Here is a 26,452-nt window from a genome sequence, read left to right on the forward strand (position 1 = left end):
GTCGTAGAGACTAGTCTATGCCATGGACCAATTTATTTTAACTGTTTTCCAAACTTGAATTTGTCCTTAACAGATATAAATCTATTGAATGCCTTAGAACTTAAGGTAGTTACACATGGGTATAATTTCATACTTGGATCAAAGGTCATAGCTTTGAGCTATAGAATTTATTATAAAACTCTGACAACCCTAGCACCTAGAATCAGAGAGGTGAATGTTCAGAAAGGGCTAACAACTGTAGTCCAAACAAATCTTAAATTATCTCATGTGATAACAAATAAGTTGATCAAATGGGAAGATATACATTTTCCAGAATTTTGGAAAATAGAAGAGGTAGTAAACCCCAAGCCTATATTAAATGAAAATATAGACCAGATTATCCAACTGACAAATGGGTCGGTAGAAATTATGTTCCAAAACTCAAGTAGAAAAATACATCTACCAGAAGTAACAAGATCTTTATCAAGTAGATCTTATGAGCCATATCAGGCTAGTATTCCTACAAGAGCTTCAACTTCTCGAATGAGGAATGAAGAAATTGAGATAGTTGAAGGAATAGGAATAAGTAGGAATGATATTCCTTATGGAATTTACTCTAAGGAAAAGGGTAAGGAATCACCGACCCCATCAGAAATGAGTTTTGACTAAAAGAAATACACTTTAAGATCCTAACTGAAAAGTCATTTCTGATGACCAACCACATTAGAAATGATTTAAGATTTGTTTGGACTACAGTTGTTAGCCCTTTCTGAACATTCACCTCTCGGATTCTAGATGCTAGGGTTATCAGGTTTTATAATAAATTCTATAGCTCAAAGCTATGACCTCTGATATAGGTATGAAATTATACCTATGTGTAGCTACCTTAAGTTCTAAGGCATTCAACAGATTTATATCTGTTAAGGACAAACTCAATTTTGGGGAACAGTTAAAATAAACTGGTCCATGGCATAGGCTAGTCTCTACAACTGCTGCCAAAGATGATTTGAAATCATTGTTTCTTCCGTCCCTAATTATGGACATAATACTAGAATCAATTCTCAGAAAAGTCAAAGGTTTAAATAAAACCTGTACCATACTGATACTTCTTTCGGTATGCTTTAATGTCATCTTCATTTAACAATTTAAATGTCTGAGATTATTGTTTCACTGGGATAGTTCTTTCGATAGTTTTTACTATCATTTTTGAACTTATCTCAAGCCATCCTCTTCTATAGATTTGGCTTGGATTTACCTTTGGAATTGTCCAATTGTTTAATTCATCCAAATATTTTGGATATTCTATTGATTCAGCATATTTTATTAAATTATATTCATTATTATCATTAGATATTGAATCTGGGCTTATTTTCCATAACTTTGGCTTACTGGCCAGTGCTCTATGCATGAAGCTATCATGTTATGGATCTTAACTTTTTTATCTTATGATCATTTCTTATGATTCTAAGACTCAAAACACTACCACCATGAAGATATGGTGTCTAAATCCTTTAATCTGGTTGAACTATATACCTTTCAAACTTTAATCATAGAATTAACTACAATCTGGGTCTCCAATCAATCTGATTTCATACTGTGCTGTTTCTGAGGTCGTCTTCAGGAACATGGCAACAAAATGCCCCAACACGTCCTACTCGCCACCCCGGCATCAACGAGCAAACACGCCTTCCTAACCTCGACCTCAACTCAGACAATACAGTAGATATCTGAGACTAGTAACCCGCTAGTCATTCTAATAACTTCAGTTTGAACGATACATAATTCAACACACGATGGATTATGACAACCAATTCATGTCCTTAGTCTATGAATCATAATAAAAAACATAACATAAAATAATTAAGCTCTGAACATCCATACCTTCACGCACCTAGCACTGCCAAATGCACTTAGCCAGTCATTCTGGCTATGCCCAGTTCTCTACCCCCATGAGATTGGCTCAACAAGGCCTTTCACCGGCGCTTATGCCTTGGCCTATGATCCCTCACAAAGAATAGTTGCCTTCTACGATTTGGCCCGAGGTACTACCAGTAGCCTCCCTCTTGGGCTTAGGGCTATGAACTGAACAATGCTAACCTGGCTCTGATACCAAAAGTGGGAAGAAAGCGGAAACGGAAAGAACGCAAGCTCAGAGTTGGAGAAAAAAAATTCAATTACTCCAAAGGTCTGAAAGGTTCTGCCTTTGCAAGTGCGAGGGCATCTTCTCTTATAGACCGAGTTTTCAAGGTGGATTCCAATCTATTTTGGAGTCCGAAAGTTAGTCTGTCGCTCATGGCCGACAGATAAAACAATGACTCGACTTAAAGAAAGAAAAAGAAGGACCGAAAGACTCAAAGTAAAATAAAGCAAGGCATCTTGCTTTTTACAAAGTAGCTTTTCAAAAAGCATCTTCCTCTTTCTCTGATCAGGAGCGATTCCTTCCGCCTGAAGAAAAGGCAAAATTGACTTGATGTGACTTAAAACTTCTTTTATAAAAGTAGCTTTTTCAAAAAGTAGATTTCTTTTGCTTGCTGAAAAAGATATTGCTTCATCTGTAGTGATGTGCTGGCAAAGCTGATTTGATATTAAGCAGCTTTAATCAAGATGATTCTCTTTGTTGGCTGGAGGGGATATCTTCCGCCGAAAGCTATGTGCTGATGTAGACACAAAGTTGATGTGTTTCTGCTGAAAGTAAATTCCTTCGGAACTGGTGGCTCAGCTATGATTCTGACTGATCACATGACTGTCTTTCTGAATTTGGTTGCCTTACTTTTTATAGAGGCAGTTGCAATTATGACTTTTAACCAGAATTGGTTATTACCAATTCTGTTGCCAATGAGTCAATATTATTCGACTCGATGAATCATCAATTATTCAGATTATCTTTATTATAATAATGATGCATATACCTTTCCAGATTACTTCTCTAGAGTTAAGTATTGGGATATTATTCCTGTAATACTATTCTTCATCCATGGCTTAAAGAATTAAGTTGGTTACAACGTAATTCATTGAGGGATAATAATTTGCTATTTTGGTTATTCTTTTGATCCTTTTTCAAATAGAATACCAAGTTCACAATTTGTGAAATTCTTGTGGGAAGTGCATTGGCACTGCGTCCCCGATCATAATGAGCAAGAACATTTTCTGTACTCATGGGAAGTGCATTGGCATTGCGTCCCCTGACATATCTAGTAAATTTTCTGTTTCGATTATATGTCCCTGCAAAACACATATGTTAGGAAGGATTATCCTCAAAACTTGTATTATAATATTTATAATAATTTACCTATTTCAGGATAGCATCAATAGTTGATGCATTTTGATTATAAGGCAAATTTTTTACCTCATCAATTTTTTCTTTTTCCATACCATGGCCTCTTGTTGTGGTGTCCATCGCGGAATTCCTTCTGAATGATTATAGTCATTGACTGACGCTGATACTGTATAATAGTCAGAAATATATTCGAGACTTTTTAATTTAAAGTCTTGTGTGCTTTGCTGAGAGGAGATTAATAATTTCTCCTTTTGAATAAGTTCTTTTACTTCGTTAATGATCTTTGTCTGAGGGTCAATTACAAAAGAAAACTTAATTTGTTTTCTTGTTTTTCAATAAAGATTTCTGTTTTGTCTATCCTATTGATAGGCATGATATTGTCTAGGAAAGGTGTTCCTAGAATGACATTATGTGTCAAATTTTTGATTATAACAAATGATGTTTGAATGTCCACATCATTTGTACTGATATATGCATCTGATAATTTATCAGAAATGTGCAATCTAATGCCTTAAGCTATTGTAGCTGATTGAGTAGTCTTATCCATATAAATTTTCGGAACTACTCCTTTGATACAATTAAAATCTACACCAGAATCAATAAGAGCAATTATATTTTGCAAAAGATGATTTTGATTGATTTTAATATCAATTTTGATATACCAGTTTTGACTGGCTGCCTGTTTTAACATATTTAAATATTCAGGCAAGCCATCAGTATCTTGAAAGATAATTTTCTTTCCTTTTCTATCTAAAGATGATTCTTTAGACGTTTCTAGATCTAAAAGTCTAGATCTAATCTGTTGGTTATCCTTTTTTAATAGAGTAATTTCTATTTCTAATTAGCTAACCTTTTGTTTCAATTCATTTATTGAAATTGGTTTCTCTTTCATTTAAGAGGAGTAAAATCTATTCAAGACTTCACTTAATTGATATCCTAGGCTGGGTATCTTTGGCCCTAAATTGTCTATGTTATTAGGGTTCTTAATTGTAACTTTCTTTTCGTATCGATATTAGTAGCATGATCTAATATCTTAAGAATTTCTTCTTGACTATTAGTCAGAACATTTATAGTCTTCTTATTTACTATTGATTTCCAATAGTCTTTGTTGCAATTTGATTTATTACAACAGCAAATGTCTTTGTTGCAATTTGATTTATTACAACCCTTTTATGAAATGATTTTTCAGGCTATTTTCAGTCCTTTCTCATATATGCAACTATGTAAGATCCTAACTAAAGGGAATACACTCTCTTTTCCCACTCGTTAGGGCAGCGGTTGGAGAGGTAAAAGCTCAATTTGAGGAACTCCTATTTCGTTTCCTCCATCTAAGCGAGTGCCCTGCTTTGATTCCAGAGATGTTTCCGATACAAACAGCAAAACGAAGAGGTCGAACGAGATGAGCTGACCGAGCAGCCAAAACCATCCAACGGGTTCCGGAACGAGAAGAGGACCAGGTAGAGAGGTCGCCGATGGAGATACCTCTAACTAGGAGGACCTTCAGGACAAGGGATTCATTTCTTTCATTAACCTATTCTTGCGTTTATTATCCCTCTTTCCAGCGATCTCAACCGGAGCCTTTGTGCTTTTGCTTTCTGAGTTCTCTCTAAAACTAGTTGTGTCTATGCTTTCTTTCTGCGACCCCATTTTGCTGTGAGCTATATTGGCAGGAGAACTGATGATCAATTCCATGAGTGGCTGTAAACTGAGAGAAAGCTGATGAGACATATTCTCCCCCTGAATCTGAGCGCAAAACTGGAATCCGATGACAAAAGAAGAAATTCTCAACCTTAGTTTAAAAAAGCTGAAAGCACTTAAGTACCTCTGATTGGTTATTAATAAAATTTTTTTAACGATATAGGTTCATTGCTGTGCTTACACACTAGGCTACCCTTCTCCGAAAGCTCCGCAGGACCACCTATCACTAGTCTTCGGCCAGAGGAGTTTATTGCACAAAAACGCCGGGACGCTGGCTCCCGCAGAGGGAAAACAGCCTGTTGACCTCAAACCGCCCGAAAGTTTGTTTGGGCCTGTCAAGTGGAGCCCCCGCCTCCCTAAATAAGGTAAAGGCGTCGACTTGAGAGCCTTCTCAATTAGCACTTTCCAAAAAGGGAATTCTTTCCATCTCAGGGAAAGGTAGTGATTGAGACTCTGGGAATTCACTCTCACAGCACCACCATAAGGAGCAGACCTCGAGAGCTGGCTACCCTTCGGCTGGCCTCTTTAACTAGAAGTGATAAACGGGCGGAGGGCTTTTTCAAATCTCAAACTTCTGAAGCATCGGATGAAGCGAGAGCTAGCTTTTTAGCTGAATCTAGGGCAGAGGCCACAGACGGTAGCAAAGCAAGAAAAGAAGGAAGAACTCGTCAGGCAAGAAGGGACTTTTCACTCTTTTGAGGCGATGTAATAGAAGATGCAGACTTCGGGCAAACAAATGAGTGAAGTTCCTGTTCTGGAATGTCAAGCCATTTCGAGTAGATGTCGGCATTTCCTAAAGAAAGCAGTTACAGTAGCAGTAGGAGTAGCCCCCGGAGCGCTAACTCGAAAATTATGTCAAACTAAAGTCACTGAACAACATTGAGTGATTCCATATTGCATTTTGTATAAAACTATAGTTTAAAAAAAAAAAAAAAAAAAAACATAGCACTACTAATCTTCTGAAGTCAAATTTGCCTTGCTGCATGTTTGGAATAACCTATGCCATGAGTTTTAACTTTTCAGTTCATTAAGAAAAGTTGATCATTTTTTCCGTAGAAAATAGACAAGAAATAGTTCACATTATGGATGTAAATAGCTTGTCATGCTTTACTAGTTACTGCAATATCAAAAGCGAACATTGAGTCAAGTATCAATGCTCTTGCTGATAAAACATTTCGTATTTGACAAAATTATTGCATTATATATCAGATGAACTGATCGTTGAAATATATAACAGAAATAGCAAGATTCTACAGAAGTTGACTGCAGTATTTTTTTTTTCTTGAGCATTTTTTTTTCTCCAATAGCATAAACCAAATCTCCTACAAACAGTCATTCTACAATGATTCCACAGGCATCAACATATGATATGGAGGGTTTCTTACTTTCTTTTATACCCTTCTTAATGCTTCAAGTCATCTACATCTTTGCATTCCAATTGTATTATGTGATGGTGGCCCTCTTTGCTTCATAATATCTATACTATGTTTAAAAAGGACAGTTTCAAAATTGGGGGCCATTCTGTTTAGATTCAGTCTATCATTTTTTCAGAAAGTGTCTTGCCTCGCCACCATTGGTGAGCACAGCTGCAGGTATGGATGGTGATTGCAGGGAATGCACATGTGACACGCTATGCGCCAGCCTTGCAATCACCGTCGCTCGAGATTGCACTTGCCTAGTGGCAAGTTAAGCCTGTTCGCTTTTTTATACCAAAAATAATCATTCTTTCTAGATTAGCAAAGCAATCTTCCATGTATATAAATAAGGAAAAAATTTAAAATCCTAGTTACAAATAAATAAGGAAAATTCACCTAGTTACAGTTCTGGAAGTAAACAAATAAAGAAACAAATCAAAAACCCTGGCTTCCAAAAAATAAGGTAAAAAATAAACAAATAAGCTGCAAACAACTAAGGAAAAGGCCATAATAAAAAAATGTGAAAGGAAACAAAAAGGGGAAAAATTGAAAATACTAGCCGCAAGGGAAAAAAACTAATAGAAGATATCCTTTTTGGTGACCATACAAAAAAGAAACTCCTTTCTCTCTGTTATTCTCTCACTTAAACACAGGGAGAAAATATATCATAATAAAAAATTGTAAGAGTAAACAAATTAGAAAAATTAAAAGTAGGCTGCAAACAGATAAGGACAAATCTAATTACAAAAAAACCTGATTATTTTTAATATTATTTTCATATTTTAATTTGGTATAATTTAAAATTTTATATTTTTCTTAAACGTGCATTGCATGTGTTCAGTTGCTAGTGAGCATGAATTCCTTTCCCCATATGGTGGAAAATGGCCCTTCATTTTGTCTTATTGCTTCCCATGACACAGAATCGTAATATATGCAACAAAAAAGTAAAAAAAAGTCGCTACTTGGAAGAGAGATTGTCATGTTATACAACAAAATTGAAATAAATTCAGCTAACTCTAAAGAAACATATCATTCAAAATATTAGACTTCATATTCTTTTGATCAAAATCTTTCGAATGCACTTCACATACATTTCTTCTACACTGATGACCGCTAACTCAATTGTGATTCTATAGAGCGCTTAATGTTCAGACAGAAACTGAGGCTGGTGAAAATTTTGAAAAGCCTGCAAACTACAAATTTCATATTTTGTTTTCGAAAACCCACAAGTTTTATGCATTTCTGAGTTGGAATATTTATTCTTTTAATTTTTTATAGCATTATTCTTTTTGATTTATGCTAGTTTGATCGGTCGAAGGAATATCACATGAACCATGGGAAGTAATATGAGTAGGAAATAAACATGAGACTCATTGACTTCCCTACTTAATCACAAGTTTATATTATAAGAATCCATAGTGTCTACTTTTCTATTTACTAGACCTATTATAATAAAACTTGAGACAGAAGCACTTCATTTTGATAGCTTTGAACAAAAGGAACAGCATAGCCCATCTTTAAAATGACAGAACTTCATAAAATCACCTCTATTTTTGTTCTCTACATCCGGAACCTTAACGGTTGCAGTCAAATATATACTTTCTTCATGTATTCCACTAAAATTTCCACATCCTGCTTACTTTAACCATGCACTATAGAAGGCTTAGTGATGTTTTAGGTCACCATTTCTATAGAGGGAAGGATTGGGTCCTCTGTGTATTGGCAGGGGCACATTTTTCTTTTCAGATAACATCTATTGACTTCCATTTAAGCTTTCCTAAAATCCTGAACTCACACTTTTTGGATGAATTATATCATAGTTGGCAAACAACCAAGCTATAGCATGTCCAGGAATCAATTTTGTGCTAACATATTAAATAATTGCAATTATATCTTTCAGGTAAGACAAAAACATCATATTTAGCTCTTCATTCAATGGTTTGATGTGGTCTATGGAAACTAAGATCCATACCTTAAATTGGGGCACTTTCTGCCGATGGCTGTGAAAATATACGAAGAGAACAGGAAGCACTTAAGCAAAACAAGTTCTTGGAGATGTTCCTTGGCAAAAACTTCAATTGAAGAATCATCTAGCCGAGCACAATCAAGGGTAAGGCTTCGAAGCATTCTATTATTAGTCAGAACTCTATTCAGGATCTGGACAGTAGGTGAAAACCCCTGCAATAACAACAACCAATATTTAATAAGAAAGATGAAGGAACGTCTAGATTATACTCAAACATCTATTCAAAATCTCAGAGCTGCTAGAGCTGCACACGTGCAACCAAACTCTGTCCACACGCTGAACAACCACAAAAAAGCACCCTCTTAATGTGGGCCCTACATGTAATATATGTGAGGCCCATGATTCAAGGGCAGCAAGGTGTGCAATTAGGCAGTCTTAGTCTGGTCTATTCCTAAAATGCATAGGTAGGTTTAGCTTTTCCTGCATTCTTCAGCTCTACCTCATAAAATGAAGATTATATGCGAAGATTAAATTTTTGAATGATGAAAAGGAGAGCAAAGTGCAATTCAATAATCTACACTTGTTTATAAGGAAAAATTATAAACATAAGAGTAATTGAAAGTGCTGAAGTAAGCAAACTGAAGTTACAAGGCACATCAAAAGGTCCAGCCACCTGAATCTCAAACCTGTCTTGCCACCAAAATAAAATAAAATGCCCAGAAACTATATCGTTCGCATGCCTTTCCATTTTCTAGCCAAACCCCACTTTTTAATTATACTGAGCTTTAATGTGCACGAATAAGTTAGGAATTTGATGAGAACCACTATGTAATTATTACCTACATAGTGGATAGGACATGTTTCTAACTAAACTAATTTCTAACACAGAACAGGCAAATCTGTTGCACACCAAACAACACCCATTTAATGTATCATGGACATTGGAAACCAAATTAATCCACTGTTCACACAATAAGAATAATGATAAAAGGGAAAATCTTTCTTATTCAAAATTTTAAGAAGATACATCCTAAATAAAGAGTCAACAGGCCCCAAAAAATTATAAAAACATATTTTTCTTTTACCAGAAACATTATTGACCAGACACAATCAAGAGGGCATCTCAAATATCTGAAAAGCGTATGAAACTGTCTAAAATTGTAGACCCATTAAGTTGTGCAGAAGAATCACAAAACCAAAGATCCACCTCACATAGAAGCGAGAAATCTGCACAAAGATTCCAACTTTACGGCACCCAACTAGTTATTCTCGCAAGATGGGTGAAGAAAAGGAGCAAACGTGTCAAGAAAAAGGATTTGGGAGTACTCACAGAGAGGTCGATTGTGGAGATGGTTGAGAGAACCTGCGACACCGAGAACCGGAGAGCTTTGCAGACGGGAGCTGCCGAGCACAGAGACTCCAAGTCGAGCCTCCCAAATATTTCCAGTACTAGGCTCTGTGGTAGCCTCTCTATCAGCCCCCCATCGCCGCCTCCTCGTACCACCTTCGCCATTTCCGACTGCGCTGAGAGACTCTTGGCGAACGGAGCTGCGGATTAATGTTGGATTAAGTCCGTATCCTGTTTAAAAAGTAAAAAATCGGGGTGAAATGAAGAGATGAAGCAAACCCTAGCAAAGATAACAATGATAACGAGTGGAATTGAGGAGAGCTAGATTTTGGGATCGGTTACCTGCTCTCAAGTAGTGCCCTTCGAGACGGCTCGGTATCTGGGGAACGAGTTGGTCGCCATCGCCATGGATTCGACTCGAAGTAGACGCGAGGGAGAGCGGACGAGGGGACGGCGCAAAAGTCGCCTGGAGAGCTCTCCCGCAGGTCGCACGGTCGGACGGCGTTGGACTCCGGACAACAACAACAACAACGACAATAATAATAATAACAATAAGAATAATAGGAATAAAAATAATAAGAACAATAATAATAATAATAATAATAATAATAAATATTTTTTTTGGTTTATGCTCACATACTCAAACGTGAATACAAACAAAAAAGCCGGAAAAAAGAAGACACGGCATAAAAATGGAGCAATAAAAGAGGCAATTTAGTTCGCGATCCTGTTCGCTTTTCGGTCCATATGAACGGTTTGAAATTCTATAAAATTTTATAAAAATTATCGTTCTACCGACCTGCCTCTTATATTTTCATCCTATTTTTTAATAAAATTTCATAGATATTGCTCCTTCCAACTGCTAAATATCGAGACTAATCGTAGCTCTAACGTTCTTTTGATTCTAGCTCTTCTTAATAACCCGTGACAATTTCCAATTGCCATCATCTCCCGCTTAAGTAAGTTGCATGCTGTTCTTTGTAATTTGGATCTTCTTCACATTGCTTGTGTATGAATTTGCAGAAAACTTCATAATAACAACGACTAGCCTTCTTGATGGTTTTATTGGTCACACTTGCTAAATATTTCTCATATAATATATATATTGTAAGTTAATTTGCACCTCCTTGTACCTTTCTATATGTGCCTGTCCCATAACTTTTCCACTTCAATATTTTCGCATACGTTGACAGTCATATAGTTTAGTTGTGCATGCTACCAATATTTAAATGTTTTGTTCTTCTTTTTAAACTTAGCCACAATCATTTATTAATTTATGGATTTGGGTTTCACAAGGGGCATCAAACTTTGATCTAGTCACTGATGATGCATAATTAGAAAGTGAAAATACACGTTGGCCTCATTATTGCATGGTTCAACTCTGGAGGTCATCATCAATTTTTTTGATGCTTATCATGCAATAATGTGGAGAGGCTGCTAAACATGAATGCAAAAGGAAACACTTATTACAGGCCCTCTTTTGTTTAGCAAATTTTGGTAAGACAATTAATTTATCATGCTGCACAGAAAGATACTAGTTCAGTATTAAACTAAATTGTGTAGAACCAAATTCATCAAATAACTTGTAACTTGTGCAATCTATATGATATTGAATTTATGTATCCTGATCTGATCCATTAAAGATTAGGAATGTTTTATCACCAGGCCACAACTTATGTCTAACTCTTTGTTTGATTGGGTTTTCATGCTCCCCTAACTAGGAATAAATTATATTCTACACCTTATGCAGCAACATAACGAGTGCATGATGAATAGAGTTTACCTATACGAGATGCATTCTGGGCGCGGACTGTATCCATTTAGAGAGAGGCTCAACCATTGTGATTGAGTGGGTTCGAGATCGGAGGTGCGCTGCAGAGGAGAGGCCGCTGCTCCATGACATATGCCGACCTTTGGGGGAGTGTAACTTTCACCTGGCCACTCATATTTATAGAGAGGCAAATTGTGCCACGGACTGAGTTGTCTCATTTGCTGCATATCACTCGGGAGATTTTATCTGGGTGGACCATGCGTCCATGATGGAGCCTCTTTGTAGTCATTTGTTCTCTATTTTTGTTGGCAGCATTCATACTCGACAGGTGTGAGCTGCCGTTGTACCAAAAAAAAAAAAAAAGCTTACAAAAACAAGAAATAAGATGGCCTGATTAGCATGATGTATGGCCATATGTTGCACATGGTGCAGATATAATTTTTCTTAAACTTATTTATCTTCGGAAAAAAAAGAAAAAGAAAGGGAAGGGCAAGCAAGGAAGAATCAAGATAAGAAGATGCCCGATCCAAAAGGGATAAGATGTCCCTGCTTCTGTCCCTCCACCTTCAAAATTAAACAGGCATGGCCTTGCGAGTCCACCCTACGAGCCTGACCAGTCCTTTCCTTCTCCCTTCTCCCTGCTCTCACTCCAACCTCTCCAAAATCCCCCATTTCCAAACCCTAAGCCTAAAAAGCCGAAGCTTTCGGTCTCGGAAACTCAAGGCCCTTCCCAGGGGATTGCGCTCCCCAACGATAACTGCAGCTCTCCCTCCCCTCGATTTAAACGAGGACAACATCCGCCAGGTCCTAATCGACGCTAGATCGGAGGCAAGTAGCTCCTTTTTGGTATTTTGGGCTTAAAGAACGATCTTTTGTATAACAATCCTATTTTCCTGTAATTATATGAATCAGTAATAATGTCCTCAATAGCATAGTTTGGTTAAATTTTACAGTCAACGTGCATGTATGAATGGGCTCGGCGCCTTTTAATTTAACCAATAGAAGGAATATGTTAAGGATAAAAATTAGTTTACCATACGAATTTGAGGTTGGATATAATATTGGATCTGGATACTTTATACTTCTCTGTTTTTTCTATCTTTTGCAGGGTGTTGGGCATATATGTTTGTTGTCCATAATTTATATATTATGGGACTTGTTCATCAATGTCAATAACTATGACCTTTCAGAGACTAATTGCATGTTTTTCATGTTCAGTTTGCACAGATATTTGATTCCTCAGTCGGCATAACAGGTAATCTGATAGTTTACATTAAGCGTGTTCTTCTCTGTTTAAGTGTTCTATTGATGCGACTATAAAAATGTTTTTTAGGTGAAGTTGATCTTGCTGAATTAGATGGCCCCTTTGTTAAGCTTAGACTTCAAGGCCGGTTTTGGCATCAGCGAGCTATAGTCCTAGCACGTCTCGGTAATTATCTCAAGAATAGGATCCCGGTAAGTTACTCTTTATATAGTGTGTGTACAAAACTGACATATTGAAGATAGCATTGACATGAAGTTGATTTGGTTAGGAAATTTTGGAGGTGGATATTGAAGATGAGAGACAATTAGATGACAGTCCAGAAAATTTTTGAGGCATTGAGGCTTGGGTGGTTATTAGCTTTTGTCTTTTATAGCAACAGTGTAATCAACTTAGAATATCTTTTATTTTGGTGCTTCGTGGCAAAGCGTTCTAAAAATATGGTTTAAAAAGATCATGTTGTTGTTCTAATCTTGGGATGTTTTATGATTTAAATTGCGTTTGCATTTGTAATATAAAATAGTTTGTATATAATAAATGTAGAACTTGTCAACAATATTATCTATTTCTAGTTTTTCCAGATTCAGGATTAAAGACTGCCTTGAGTAATGAGCTCAAAATCACTTATCTAATTGACACAAATCACTCCTCCTTGTGATTGATTGGTGGAAGTTCTACTCCTGTATATTGGGTCAGGTAAGTGTTGAGTCAGCTTAGCATGCTCTTATGAAGACGTTCCCACTTCTCCAACAAGGATACTATGGCATTGTGCTGTTGATAGTTCTTGGGTATATGACAGTAGCAGGAGTTTTGGCATGTACTTGGAAGGATCTAATTTCAAGTCAAATGATACATGTAAAAGGAGGAGTTTCAGATAATTAAAGTTAGTATTCTATAGTGAAATAGTTTATGTTGTGGTTGACTTACCAACTGGAGGTAGCAAAGGATTGCTTTTGTCAACAATTTCTTAGTTATATAGGAAGATGAAGTTAGATGCAACAGTCTTACTGATCTGAGTTTTACCCTTATGCTCTTGCAAAAACACCATCACTTGCACATTCTTCTGCTTTGTCGTAATCTTTATCAAAGCCACCTTCCATTCTAAAATGAAAAGTTAACAATAAGAAGATTGTAGCAAGATCAAAAAGAAGAATGCTTGGTAGCTCATGTATTACCCTAGTAAGGTACTTTCTGGACTTGAGGTGTGGAGATAATCTTAGAAACACAAAGGTGTGCAGTTGATGCCTTTTATCCTTTCTTCCCTTGCTATAGAAGTTCTACTGGTAAAGTTAAGTGAGCATAAGTGAGGAGAGTGATGAGTATTATTATGTAGAAGCGAAGGCCTACTGCTTCCCTTGCGTAAAAATTAAGGAGAAAATTTTGCAAAGCACAAGTACTATACTAATAAACTTGATGTCTTGTTTGTGTTTCTAGAAATATATCAAGTAAAACAGACAAGTAATCAAAAATATTTTGCATTATCGCATTTAGCACAATGTCTAATTCACAAATACTATTCCATTATATCTTGTACTTTTATGCTATCTTGAATTATAGAACTTTTTGATACTTTTACCGAAGACTTTGCATTAATACTTAGTCATGCTTCCATTCTTTTCTTTGTCAGAGTTCTAAATCTTTCTTAATCTATGCCTACATTAAATTCTTATACAATAATTTATGGATCAAACAGTTATGAAATGCTAACAGAAGCAAAATATTATAGCATTTATTCAAAAATGTTTGAGTTTCCTGGTATCAACCACTGATACAATCAGACCCGTGAATTTTAGAATCTAATTAGTTTTTATTAAGAACATGATTGTTTTTGGCTTGTGCCTTTTCATTTTGTTTTCTTTGTTCAATCTACATTTTAAATTTTATAAACATATTTATTGTTTATTAGCCAAGCTTTACTGATGAATGTTTTCTCAGTAAAGTTAAAAGTTGATTTTCTCAGCCCACTCCACGGGCATGCAAAAAAAAAACAAAAAGAAAGAAGAAACAAAGAAAGAAAAAAAGGTGCTGTTTACTTGGACTCTATATCAACTTACTGGGCATCTATACCCATAAAAATAGTCATCACCATTCATATGTATCATTTAATCTTGATACTGATCATGAATATAATTTGAAATATTTTACTACTAGTTAATTAACCAAGGTTACCTCGACTTCGTTTGGCTTATAAATCTGTATCAAATATGTATCCAACTCGGATATGTATGAGATACCTCAATATTGTGAAGTTCTAGAGTTGTCACTTTCAAAGATTGGTGGAGAGTTGAACTCTTCCAACAATGAATTTGACCCTTCATAGAAGTGAGTATTTATTCTTCTTAATGATTGGCCAAGGATGTAGGTATTGAAATTATTGGGAAGTTTGAATGAGAAACATCTTTATTGTAAGACCTCAACAAACATTATCTCTGTATTGTTTATTTTTAATGTTTAAACAAACGATATCCATGGTATAAATATATGTATAATTCAGTTAAAACTATAATTTTATCCTATGTATCCCCATATCTTTTTTTCTCTCTTGCTGAGTTAGCCACTGGGATATGCATCCGAATCCTGTTCTCATATCCGTGTCCGTGCAACACTGTAATTAATGGTTGCATTTCTTCGCCTAATATATCTGTTTTCCCAATTGAATGGCATAGCTTTATAAACACTTAAATAGAAAAATCTCGTCATGGTCACATACTGCAGTAAGAAAACAATGCATGATGATATGGAATAAGGCAAGGGAAAGACGCATAACATGTTCTATACATATGCAGCTTAAGCTACAGGCAACCCTCATGAAGAAGGGTCTTGAATTCAGGTAATGGGCCGGTTAAAATGGTAGAAGAGCAAAGAAGATTTTTGAGTGAAAGTTAAAAAATTACAGTTGCTTTTCACCTAAATTGACTTAACCATGATTGGAACTGATCATGAAGACATGCCGTAGGATTCAAATAGCAAATATTTATGGTTATATTGCAATATCCGTTTTTGTTTTTTTATTGAGTTCATTTATTATTCGGTGCTTTTTAAAGTCCATATCAAATTGAACCGAAGTGTATAGTCTGGACTCGTGCAGTTTGTACCATTTTCAGCTGAAGCAATTTCTGCTGCTGTTTTCAATTTCATTTGATCATTATAATATCTTGGCATGCTCGAAGCATGTGATTATTCAGCAAGGTGCTTCTGCAGCCACGTAGCCGCACAACGCACACAAAACATTTGCATTACAATCTTAGAAATATATCAGTTTTTTTGTATTTTCATACATATATTCTATGAGTTTGAATAAAGCTAAAGAAGGATCCAAACCTCCTGTATCTGCGCACCAGCAGAACTTTGCCCATGTCAGTTATTATCTTTCACTAGTATTACTGATAATGCCAACAGAGGAGACTTAATTTAAGTAGTTAAACGTTAATGAGAGCCCTTCCTCATCTCCTTCCATGCCAAGTTAACCTTCAGATTGTAACTTCCATGAAACTGATTTCAATCTTCTATGTGTTCCTCAAATCCTATATTTTTTTAACTGGTTTTGTGGATTAGTGACTGTCCTGTTTGATTCTCATTTCATTTTGTATGATTCCTTGGAGATTTGAACTTCAAATTTTGGACTTTAAATATAGCAAATCAATTTGTCTTCCAGGCTGCCTTGAGAGTGAGTTGTGTCTGCAATTTGTCATCTGATTCTCATAATCGAAGGCGGGAGAGATCCAGTGATGTCAACAACAATAGTCTATAGCCGATCTATGATATGCATATTGTGACCTAAAAACACATATTTGATGCCCCACAGATTTCAGTACATTCCATCAGAAAACATAGAGCAGCTTGCAAGGTAGAAGACTTAGCAATTATTGTTTTAGGAAAATTTCATATTTATCTATGAGAAACCCTTTTTGGTGAATCCTGTTATGTCGAGATGTTTTGTCATGTAATTCCCATCAAAGAGGTATGTGCTTGCAAGGTGAAGTCCAAGTGATCCCTTAAGATATGCTGTTAAGTACATGCTAGTTTGTTGTACATCAAAACAGAGAAGCATCGCTTAATGACTAACCATGTGGTGTTTTTAGGCCATGTTTTGACTGCAACTGGTATCTAATGGATAAGTAAAACTTGAAACCTTACTGATTCTTGTATTCCTGAAAGCATCTCAGAATTAAGAAGTTTGGTTGATTGGTTCCATTTTACGGCTCTCTATGGAAAGCGGTAAATTATTACAAGCTGAAGAAAGGGGAATTTAGATGAGCTGTAGGAATTAAAGTATCAAAAGTTGGCATACTGAAGAATAAAGGCCTATTATTTTTCCTGTTGAGGGAACGCCTATTACTTTAAGATGGCAATAAAGCCCAGTGAAGTTCCTTGCATATGATAAAGAACTGACTGTGAGTGTTTGGGCTTTGTGTCCATGATGGTGTCTTCTTATTGAGAAAACTTGTTTTAGATTTAACCACCAGCCAGGAAAAATTCGTAGTATTTATCATAGAACTTGCATTTGTTTATCATTCACCTTGAAGCTGGTAAAATGGACAGGATAGCTGATGCTTGTGTATAAAGCATACCTCACTACCCTTCTCATGAGGTGGTTGTCTTCAGCTTGCTGGAATTACCTACAGACTTCTAATCAAGATGTTGCAATATTGTTAAAAAAGAAGATTTAATGAGTGTAAATAAATAATAACACTCTTTGAAGGAAATCAACCATGCGTATTGGTTGGTATGACTGGGGCTCTTGTATTAGCTCTGGTGGCAGTATGATGTAGCATATTTTGTTCAATGATGTGTTTGTCAGCTGAATAATTTTCCTTTTATTGGTTTCTCTGGTCCCTTTTCAAGTTTAGACCACATTAACAAACTGATTGGAAAATTCTCCATGATGGTGTGATTACTAAGATGTATTTGATGCCACGAAAATTCTATCTTTTTTCTTCATATTTATAAATTTTAGATAGCCTCAAGAAAATATAAAGGTTCAAGATTTTCTCCACTAATGTAAATTGGTTGAGGAGCTTTTTGCCCTTTTTGTTTTCGACCGTGTTCGCGCTGGGGAGGTATAATCCTTTGATAAAAGTGATTCTTTTAAAGATTTGTTTCTTTTTTTCAAAATATGAGAAATAATTTTAGAAAATGATTGTTTAGAAACATAGTTAATAATTCAAATACTAGGTTTTTCAACAATGCATCATTTTTTGCAATTAGATAGAAACATTCCTGACACCGCCCCATTATTGTACTTGCCCATTCTCTTGGTCTAAAATTTCAGGAAAAAAAATGTGGCCAACATATATTTAAAAATTTGAGTAAATTACAAAGATCCGTGAGGTTTACATTTTTTACAGTTACATCCAATAGTCTGTAAAATTTACACTTATACTCAGTTAAATTAACGGTATTAGTGAATCTGATTATTCTAGGTGAAAAATAAAAATTACCTCTAAGTGATAAGTAAATTACAAAAAAAATTTAAAATTAGAGATAAATTATACTTACATCCAATACTATGAAAAATCTATGCTTGTCCTTCTGAGATTTATTTTTATTCAATACTTTAATCCATAACTTAAATAGACCTAAATGCCACGTTAGAAAAATTTTAAAAAAAAATCAAACTAGTCTTAAGTGATATAACCAACATCCAAAGAGGAGAATAATTGTTAGGCGCTATTGGTTTGGAGCTTGATTTTAATGAATTATTAGAAAACAATCATGCATCAAGGAAAAAGCAATCTGCACCTACGACAAATGGATACTTCTAAAATTTTCTATTATAGGGAACTAGCATCAAGAGTTTTGTCGCTTGAGCCCGTCTATCCATACCAGGCTATCGAAATGCAACTAATGCACCATCCAAAAATAAGAATTCTCGTACACGTACTAATTTGGATCTTTTTGATAATAGACTGCTAAAGCTATCATAGTTCTATATTTGTAGATATAGAAATTCTCATCCACAACAATAATATTAAGAAATCATATCTACGGTATTGGACAAGTAGAACTCGAAATCAGCAAATAACACCAACATTTCCGATCTGTATGACGTGATGGGTGGAGAAGCAAGAATAAAATCTTAGAAAGAATGCTCGTTACTGGATGCTGGTCGGAAAGAATACTCGACGCCAGATATTGGTTGGGAAGGAAGCTGTTGTCTGTTGCTTGTCGAGAAGGGACACTCATGGTGGGGTGACAAAGCGAGAAAGAAATCCTAGCTGCTCAATTTCGAAGAGAAAAAGACTCTTGAAGATGGAAGATTTCGAAGAGCTCTGAGCGTTAGAAAAATGAAAGAGAAGTCTTATTTTCTTATAGAGATAGTTTTGACTTTTTTACAATTGATAAGTGATTTCACTAACGTTGTTTTTTAAATTTAACTGGGTGCAAATATAGTTTTTACACAATATTGAATATAAGTGTAATAAATATAAATTTTAGAAAAGTTTTTATAAGGTTATTTTGGTTATTTTAAAAAAAATTCTAACGTGATATTTAGATTCTATTAAAAAATTAACGATTTGACTAACGTTGTTAAGTTATAGATTAAAGTATTGTATAAAAATAAATTTCAATTAGATAAATATAGATTTTTCATATTGGATGTAAATATAATTTATTTCTAATTTTAGAATTTTTTTTAAAATTTAATCTAAAAATTATGCACAGATTGTTTAAAACCTATGTTGTTTTTTTATAAAACTATATAGTTTAAGTTTTTGAAGCAAGTTTTTAGAAACCTGCGTAATAAGAAATCTTCGGAACTTGTACAATATTTATTTGTGAACTGTACATAGCGCTTTGATATCTGTGCTGAATCCTTCTTTCGTGCTAAAGATGCAGCCCCGATCCGCGTGGAAGATGCTCATTTCTGGGAAGGGGTAGGGGGGTGTTTTCCATGCGGTGTTCCGTAGAGCGCGGAGGTCATGCCAAACGGCGGGCAAAATTTGTACCTTTCTCTCCCCCTTCTCTGGAAGAATTTTGCCATCTCGAGAGCCATGCCTACTTTATTGGCACCGCTTATCTTTTGCTTTCTGCCTTCCATTGGGGTTTTAAATTGTTAAAGCAAATGCTATGAGACAATTTAGGTTAATGCAGCCAAGGAAGATGGCATTAGGTCATCTCCATGGACCTCTTCTTTTCCCCAACTCTTCACATTAATATAATCCTCTCATACAAGTCAATATGGAATTTGATGCCATTATCAAGTCCATTGAGAATGATTAGAGAAAGCTGGCATGACATGATAAAGCCTTTGGCCTTCTTCACTAGAAGGATGTCTGTATATTGTGGAGTGGACATCATGTAAACTAGCACAATTATTCACCACACATACATGGTTGCATAGTTTTGGCCATCTTAACCTTCCTTCTATCAAAGATACTGGAAGGATGACTTCTGCAAGTTTTTCAATGGCCTTTAAAGCTTGCTAAAAGAAAAAAAAATTTAAATAAATTTTTCAAAAAAAATTATAACGATGCTTTAAAGCATCGTTATAAAAAATATTAGTGGTTAAAAGCCGTCATTTTTAAGCATCGCTAACTATCCGACGCTTATAAGCGTCGGCGGTAGTTAGCGACGCTTTCTAAAATCATCGGTAGATTTTTTTTTTTTTTCAACTCTCACATTGCCAACGCTTTTGTGATGCTTTATAAAATACTGGTAATAATATTAACGATGCTTATAATTAAGCGTCAGTATAAACGATAAAAAACATTAGCAATGTTTTTTTTTTTTTTAGTGACACTAAGTATACTAAAAAAAATTAATTAACCAATTCCACTCCCTTACGCCCTTCCTTTGGGAGCGCCGTGGGAAAAGAAAGCTTCCCTAGGCTTCAATTCTTATGCTCTAATCCCAAGCTCATTATTTTTGAATTTTCCACTATATCTTAATTTTGGAAGGTGTTCCAGGAAGCAACATGTCCCTTCGCACTGAAGTCGCATGATTAGTTCTTGTGCTGATTGTGAGGTTCACATGCATGCCACGTCCCTCTTATCTAGTTGCATTACTTTTTGTTGGCAGGGATCCCACAACACCATTGTTGGTTGCAATATTCGTCCAAGTTCATCCCTTTCCCATCGAAAAGTCACCTTGTATCATTACTTGCAAGTTCCACCCATTCAAGTTTATTAATTCCCAAGTTTGCTCTGGCTTTTGCCGACATGCACAAATACTTAAATGCAAGCACACCGGATATTATGGGAAAGCACAGCATAAAGGAAATAAACAAGGCTTCGCTAGAAGCTAATCAAAGCTTGTGAGTTGGGTTCTTTCTAGTATTAATTGAACCTGACACCGGCCAACGCCAACCACCACCTATCTCTTTGCATGGCATTGTTTAAATAGGACTAAATCAATGCAGTCAGTGAAACCCAACGTTACCACTATACTATAATCTCAATAAAGAAACATATATGGTAGCTTCTTCCCAAGAGGAAGATCAGGGCCTCACTTGGAGACAAGAATATGTGGACAACTGAGACTAGGGGAAGAGTTATGAATGCAAACTGAAGATATAAATCAAAGAATCCTAGTGATGCAGGAGAGGTAGAAGACAAAAGATGTGTATATAGTTAATTAGTTATATATTTCATGGATGGGTAGAGAGAAGGAACTTAGCATGGCCGATAGGATAAGGATCCACATGCCTTGGAGTGCAAGGACTGGGGATTCTATTTATTTAAGAAAGAATGCACCATTTAGTCCTGAAGGTCCTGAGCATGAGGCTAAAGTGACTTCCAATTCTTTCTTTGTGCAGGAAGAACAGTGCTACAATCCAAATAACGAGAAGTCTTCCCTTGTTGTATGGTGGACCTGCACATTTTTTAGGAGGAAAATGTGCTAACAATTCTAGGCATTTGCATTGTGTCTAACATGTGTTCGAAGGGCTCTTAATAGCATGGTACACTGTATCGGTCCGAACCGAATGGTACAGAACGTACCATACCGTATCGATATCTGGTATGGATAGTGTACCGACACTTGGTATATTAGAGCGTATGATACTGTACTAGTATGGTAGCAGTATGGAGTTCGATATCGAAACGATAAATCTTGCTTAATAGTCTGATTAAATAAATAAATAAATTTTATCAAAAATTCAAAATTATCATTGTTGAATTACAGGCTAAGTTATTTTAATTTTAATTCAAAATTACGACAATTTTTCAGACTTTACATCATTGTGTTGTAATGATATTCCGGAAAAACAAAACGAGTCACTATTATCATAATAATTTTTTTTTTTCAAAATTTGCTAGCTAGTTTTTCTAGCATATGAAGCCTTCCTTTTTTAATTATTCTTAGAATCTGATACAAATTCAAGCTGCTCTCCTTAATAATGAACCCCTCTAAATATTGAGAATAAACTAGATTTCATCTATTTTATTCTTGATTCTAGCTCCTTGTCCTACCCCAATTGGGACGCATCCACTCCTATACTCCTCTTTAATTAAATCCTTAGTGATTTGCCAACCTTTGGCTGAGACTTAGAAAGACCTTGTAGGTCACTGTTTCATCTGAAGGAACAAAGGCAGCGTTCTTTTCAAGTAAATTGGTGACGGTAGGAAGGTTTGCTGCCGCTTTCACCACCGGCGTGTGCAGCCAAGGACAGGCCATCCAATGGATTCCGAGGCTGGGAAGGTCCCAACGGACGCGAAAGTCTTTTCCAAAGCAATTTAATGTAAGTCAAAAAATACGGAGCAAAATTGTCCTCATCAGAAAAATTGGAAGAATTAGAGGGGCCTTGGCGACAATTTCAACAAAATATCCCTTGTGCTGGAACAGGAACACTTTGGCTCTATTATTTTATCTTTGAATAAAATGTAGTATCTCTAATGATAAAACTCATGATGAGGTTTTATAGTGGAACAAGCGGCCAATCTTGAGGGGCCCTCAACAGGCCATTAGAATCTAGCAGGAAACATAAGAAATGATTAATAATAGAATTGCTATAATTCATTCTAGATAATTTAATACTAAATACTTATATATATATATATATATATATATATATATATATATATATATATATATATATATATATATTCTTTGATGAATGGAACTTCTTATAAAGACTTAGCCACCTAGTATATGATTATACATACATACATACATATATATATATATATATATATATATATTCTTTGATGAATGGAACTTCTTATAAAGGCTTAGCCACCTAGTATATGATTATACATACATATATATATATATATATATATATATATATATATATATATATATATATATACATACACACACACACACATACATACATACATACATACATACATATATATATATATACACATACATACATACATACATATATATATACATACATACATACATACATACATATACATACATACATACATACATACATACATACATACATATACATACATACATACATATATTATATATATATAATGTGTGTGTGTATATATATATATATATATATTAGGTTGAACTTAAGATCTTTTAAGAAGCTAGATAAAGCAAAAGATATAAGCAATGCTTAGGTGGGAATTAAAAGTAGAGGTTAAAGATAACTTGAGGAAGACTTAACCACGGTGATCGAGTGGATTTGAGGTCGGAGATACGATGCTTGTTCTAGACTACTGCTCTACGACATTTGCAAGCTTTTAGATGAGTGTGGACTCTTTCGGGCCAAACATGACGAATAGCATGGTTGATTGGGTGGCCTCATTCGCGGCTCACTATTTTGGAGGCTTCATTTGAGTAGACCATATGTCGGTGCCTCATTTTCTATATTATTCTTTTTTCCTGATTTTATTGGCTGCACTCACACCTATCGCATGTGAGCCGTTGTTGTACCAAAAAAAAAAAAAAACTTAGCAGCACAAGAAAGCTAAAGAATTTCTTCTTCACCTAAAAAATTATAAAATTTATATGCATGCACTATCCTTATGTGACCTCAATGTGCCATTATCTAAGTTCAAAAATGTTCCATGTTAAAGAGATGGGAATATTTTTCATATAATATTCAATAAAACTTATGAGATTTTAGATTGTTCTGTTCCATTTTTGATTATGCGGGACAGCAAAATGATTTGGTCTGATGGCAGGCTGGAGGAATTCCTTGTGCTGATCATGTCTTTTTGTCCCCTTGCTTTATTCACAGTTGGAGCACCAACTTTGAAAAATAATAAAAAAATCTATTGGGCCCCAGATGTGGGTCTTCGCGGTGCAGGCCTGAGAAAATCGCGACTGGGTTCCGTGGACGGACGACCCTCCCCCTTCCACGTGGCACCCCGACACGCCTAGGTCCCCAAATCTTATCCCTCCCCAACCCACCTCCAAAATTGAAAAAAAAAAAACAAAAACAAAAGGCGTTCATACATAAGAAGTCGCCGCTTATATCGTAATCCCCATGGACGAGGCGGCGGCGCCCCCGCCAGATCGGGATTCATTTGATCCTCATTAATGGGCGAGGATAAACCTACCGCGGTGGCCGTGAACTCAAATCTCCCTTGCTCCTCCAGCATTTCAACGTTCTGTTATTCCCCTCTCCGAGTCCAGCTCTTACCCCTGTTCCTTGCCCACCATGGTGCATAGTGTACACCAAGAAGTTATTTTTTTTCCATCAATGTATTTTCGGCTATAATTTTAATTAACAAAAAATTATTTTTTATCTATTAAATTTTAAATATTTTATATATTTTAAAATATTTTTTTGTAAGAAGTCTATTTTAGAAGAGTTGTGATTTTTCAAAAGAGAGCATCGGTTTCCAAACAAAATACGGTGTTTCTGAAATCTTATGTATTCGGTCTTCCTGATGGAGTCTATAAATAGACTTCTCGGGATTAATCAAAACAATCCAATCCAATCTATCTCTTATTTCTGATACCCTGTCTTTCGAGAATTTTTTTCAAAAAAGAGTTATTCTACTTTTCAACTTTTTGCCTTTTTTTTTTTTTTTGGGTATCTGAAGGAGTCAGTCAGATCAAGCCTATCCAACGAAAGTGCCTGTTGGTGGAGGATCAAGCTGAGTAAAGCTGTTGTACCTTAGGAACAAGATCGCTGCAAACCTGCATATAGGGAGTGAGTCATGTCTTTAGGACTGTGTATCACATGCCTCAATCCATGCAAGCTCTTTTCAACCTTCTTATTTTATTTTAGTAGATTATTTTTTATAATACTTATATAAAATAAAGATATAGCAGTTTTTAAATAAAATACTATATTTCTAATATTTTTCTCATCTGACTGGTGGTGGTATTGCCTGTTTGCAACTCTAAAGAGGAAGAAGACAAGGTTTGCGCAAGTTTGAGGAGGAAAGCCTCTCGAGTCTGGGTAGGCTACTCGCACCAAATTCTTGCGCTATTACATCAAAATAAGCTAAAAAACTTGTCCTCTACCTCTGAACTCAGACAGCGACAGAGGCACTGCCGAGGACCTAGTGGATCTGCCGCTCTTTTCCCCACGGTGGTCCTCTTCTTGGATGCCATCCCTCTCCAAAACTTCAAGTCACCAACACCACTGATACCGAATGTTTTAAGGCAAAGGATATCAAAGAACAGAAGAGGAGAAAAGCTTAATAAAATATTAGGAAATAGTAAAGAGGAGAAGAATACATAAAGGAGGAAATGGGAATGAAATGAAGAGGGAGGTGACTTGGTGATAGGCTTTCTATAGGTATCACTGGGAGATTGAGAGGGGTGAAACATAAAAAAACCAACATCTCCTTGCCTTTATCCTCCCAAGGCACACACATCGATATCGGCAACTTTGAGGCTGGCTGGAAATGGTTTATCTAAAAACTGTTATATTTTTATTTTATAAAAGTATTATAAAAAAAATTTATCTACTAGAATAAAATTAGAAGATTAAAAAAATCTTGCCTGAATTACGGCGTGTGATATATACTGTCCTAAAAATATGATTCACCAATACCACTAACAAGCACGATCGTTATCTCCAAGGTACAGTAATTCGGCTCAGCTCGATTCTTCTTTAACGAGCACGATCGTTGTGGATGCTTGATCCGATCGACTCCTTCATATGTCCATAAAATAAAAAATATAAAATAGAAAGTTAAAGGATAGAATAACTTTGTGTCTGTAGAAAAATTTTCAGGAGATAAAATACTAATAAAAAAAAGAGATCAGATTATTTTTGAATTGATCTCCGAGGAGTCTATTTATAGACTCTATCCGAAAGACTGATAGACATGATGGTTCTGAAGATACATAGTGTTTTAAATAAACTGCATTTTTTCGGAAACCAACATCTCTTTCGAAGAATTTTTCATTACATCATTTAGATCTTCAACCATCTCAACGACAAGCCAAAGAAGGATCGGGCCACAGACTTGCGATGCAACCTCTTGCACACCTCTTTTCCTTCTTCATGGTATCACCTCTGCAAGGGACCCCGAGGAATAGCAAGTGCTTCTTGAGCTCGAGGACACCACTGCCCAGTTCAAGAGGGACTATCACCTCTGCAACACCCTCAACTACCTCATCGCCCCCTTTAACATCAAATGCCTTCCCCTCCTCATTGTCCTCCTTGACTCGATTGTAGGATTTTTTACTTCCTCCACGCTATTGTCGTCATCATCTTTTTGGTTTTAGTTGAAAAGAAGAACAAGAAGCGGGAAGGATCAAACAAGTTACAGAGATAGATATACTTCCATTTTCTTGTTATTATAGTTGTTGTTGATGCTATGATTTGTTAGACTTTTCCTTCTGATTTGCAATGCTTCGTAG

General features: G+C 35.7%; 2 protein-coding genes across 5 annotated transcripts in view; one reads left to right on the forward strand and one right to left on the reverse strand.

The window, feature by feature from the left end:
* Positions 1-10,210, reverse strand: part of LOC103711993 (F-box protein At-B) — a 35,695-nt gene extending 25,485 nt beyond the window's left edge. The window contains exons 1-3 of one of the 2 annotated variants that reach the window (XM_017844004.3): positions 10,026-10,210; positions 9,666-9,914; positions 8,342-8,547 (exon numbers count right to left, since the gene is read on the reverse strand). In XM_017844004.3, coding sequence (XP_017699493.2) covers positions 8,342-8,547; positions 9,666-9,848 — 389 coding nt within the window. In that variant the 5' untranslated portion in view covers positions 9,849-9,914; positions 10,026-10,210. The remainder of the gene's footprint in view (positions 1-8,341; positions 8,548-9,665; positions 9,915-10,025) is intronic. The other variant, XM_039116864.1, reaches the window with a different exon arrangement.
* A 1,765-nt stretch (positions 10,211-11,975) lies between these two features.
* LOC103711985 lies at positions 11,976-16,801 on the forward strand. 3 transcript variants are annotated; one of them, XM_026806552.2, is made up of 4 exons: positions 11,976-12,282; positions 12,673-12,709; positions 12,788-12,909; positions 16,371-16,801. In XM_026806552.2, exons 1-4 carry the CDS (start codon positions 12,037-12,039, stop codon positions 16,464-16,466), a joined length of 501 nt encoding a protein of 166 aa, XP_026662353.1. In that variant the 5' UTR covers positions 11,976-12,036; the 3' UTR covers positions 16,467-16,801. The 3 variants fall into 3 exon arrangements, with proteins under 3 accessions (XP_026662353.1, XP_008796567.1, XP_008796566.1); XM_008798345.4 differs by lacking the exon at positions 16,371-16,801 and adding an exon at positions 13,297-15,215 and having other exon boundaries at positions 11,979-12,282; XM_008798344.4 differs by lacking the exon at positions 16,371-16,801 and adding an exon at positions 12,987-13,271 and having other exon boundaries at positions 11,984-12,282.
* The last annotated feature ends 9,651 nt before the right edge of the window (positions 16,802-26,452 follow it).

The sequence above is a fragment of the Phoenix dactylifera genome, unplaced genomic scaffold (assembly GCF_009389715.1).
Source record: "Phoenix dactylifera cultivar Barhee BC4 unplaced genomic scaffold, palm_55x_up_171113_PBpolish2nd_filt_p 000143F, whole genome shotgun sequence".
In the NCBI taxonomy this organism is placed as follows: Eukaryota; Viridiplantae; Streptophyta; class Magnoliopsida; order Arecales; family Arecaceae; genus Phoenix; species Phoenix dactylifera.

Excerpts from the sequence above, each read along its gene's own strand:
- LOC103711985 (XM_026806552.2), top strand. The coding sequence starts at position 12,037 with ATGGCCTTGCGAGTCCACCCTACGAGCCTGACCAGTCCTTTCCTTCTC. Across the intron at positions 12,283-12,672 it reads TAATCGACGCTAGATCGGAG|TTTGCACAGATATTTGATTC; the intron begins GCAAGTAGCTCC and ends TTTCATGTTCAG. Across the intron at positions 12,710-12,787 it reads TTCCTCAGTCGGCATAACAG|GTGAAGTTGATCTTGCTGAA; the intron begins GTAATCTGATAG and ends AATGTTTTTTAG.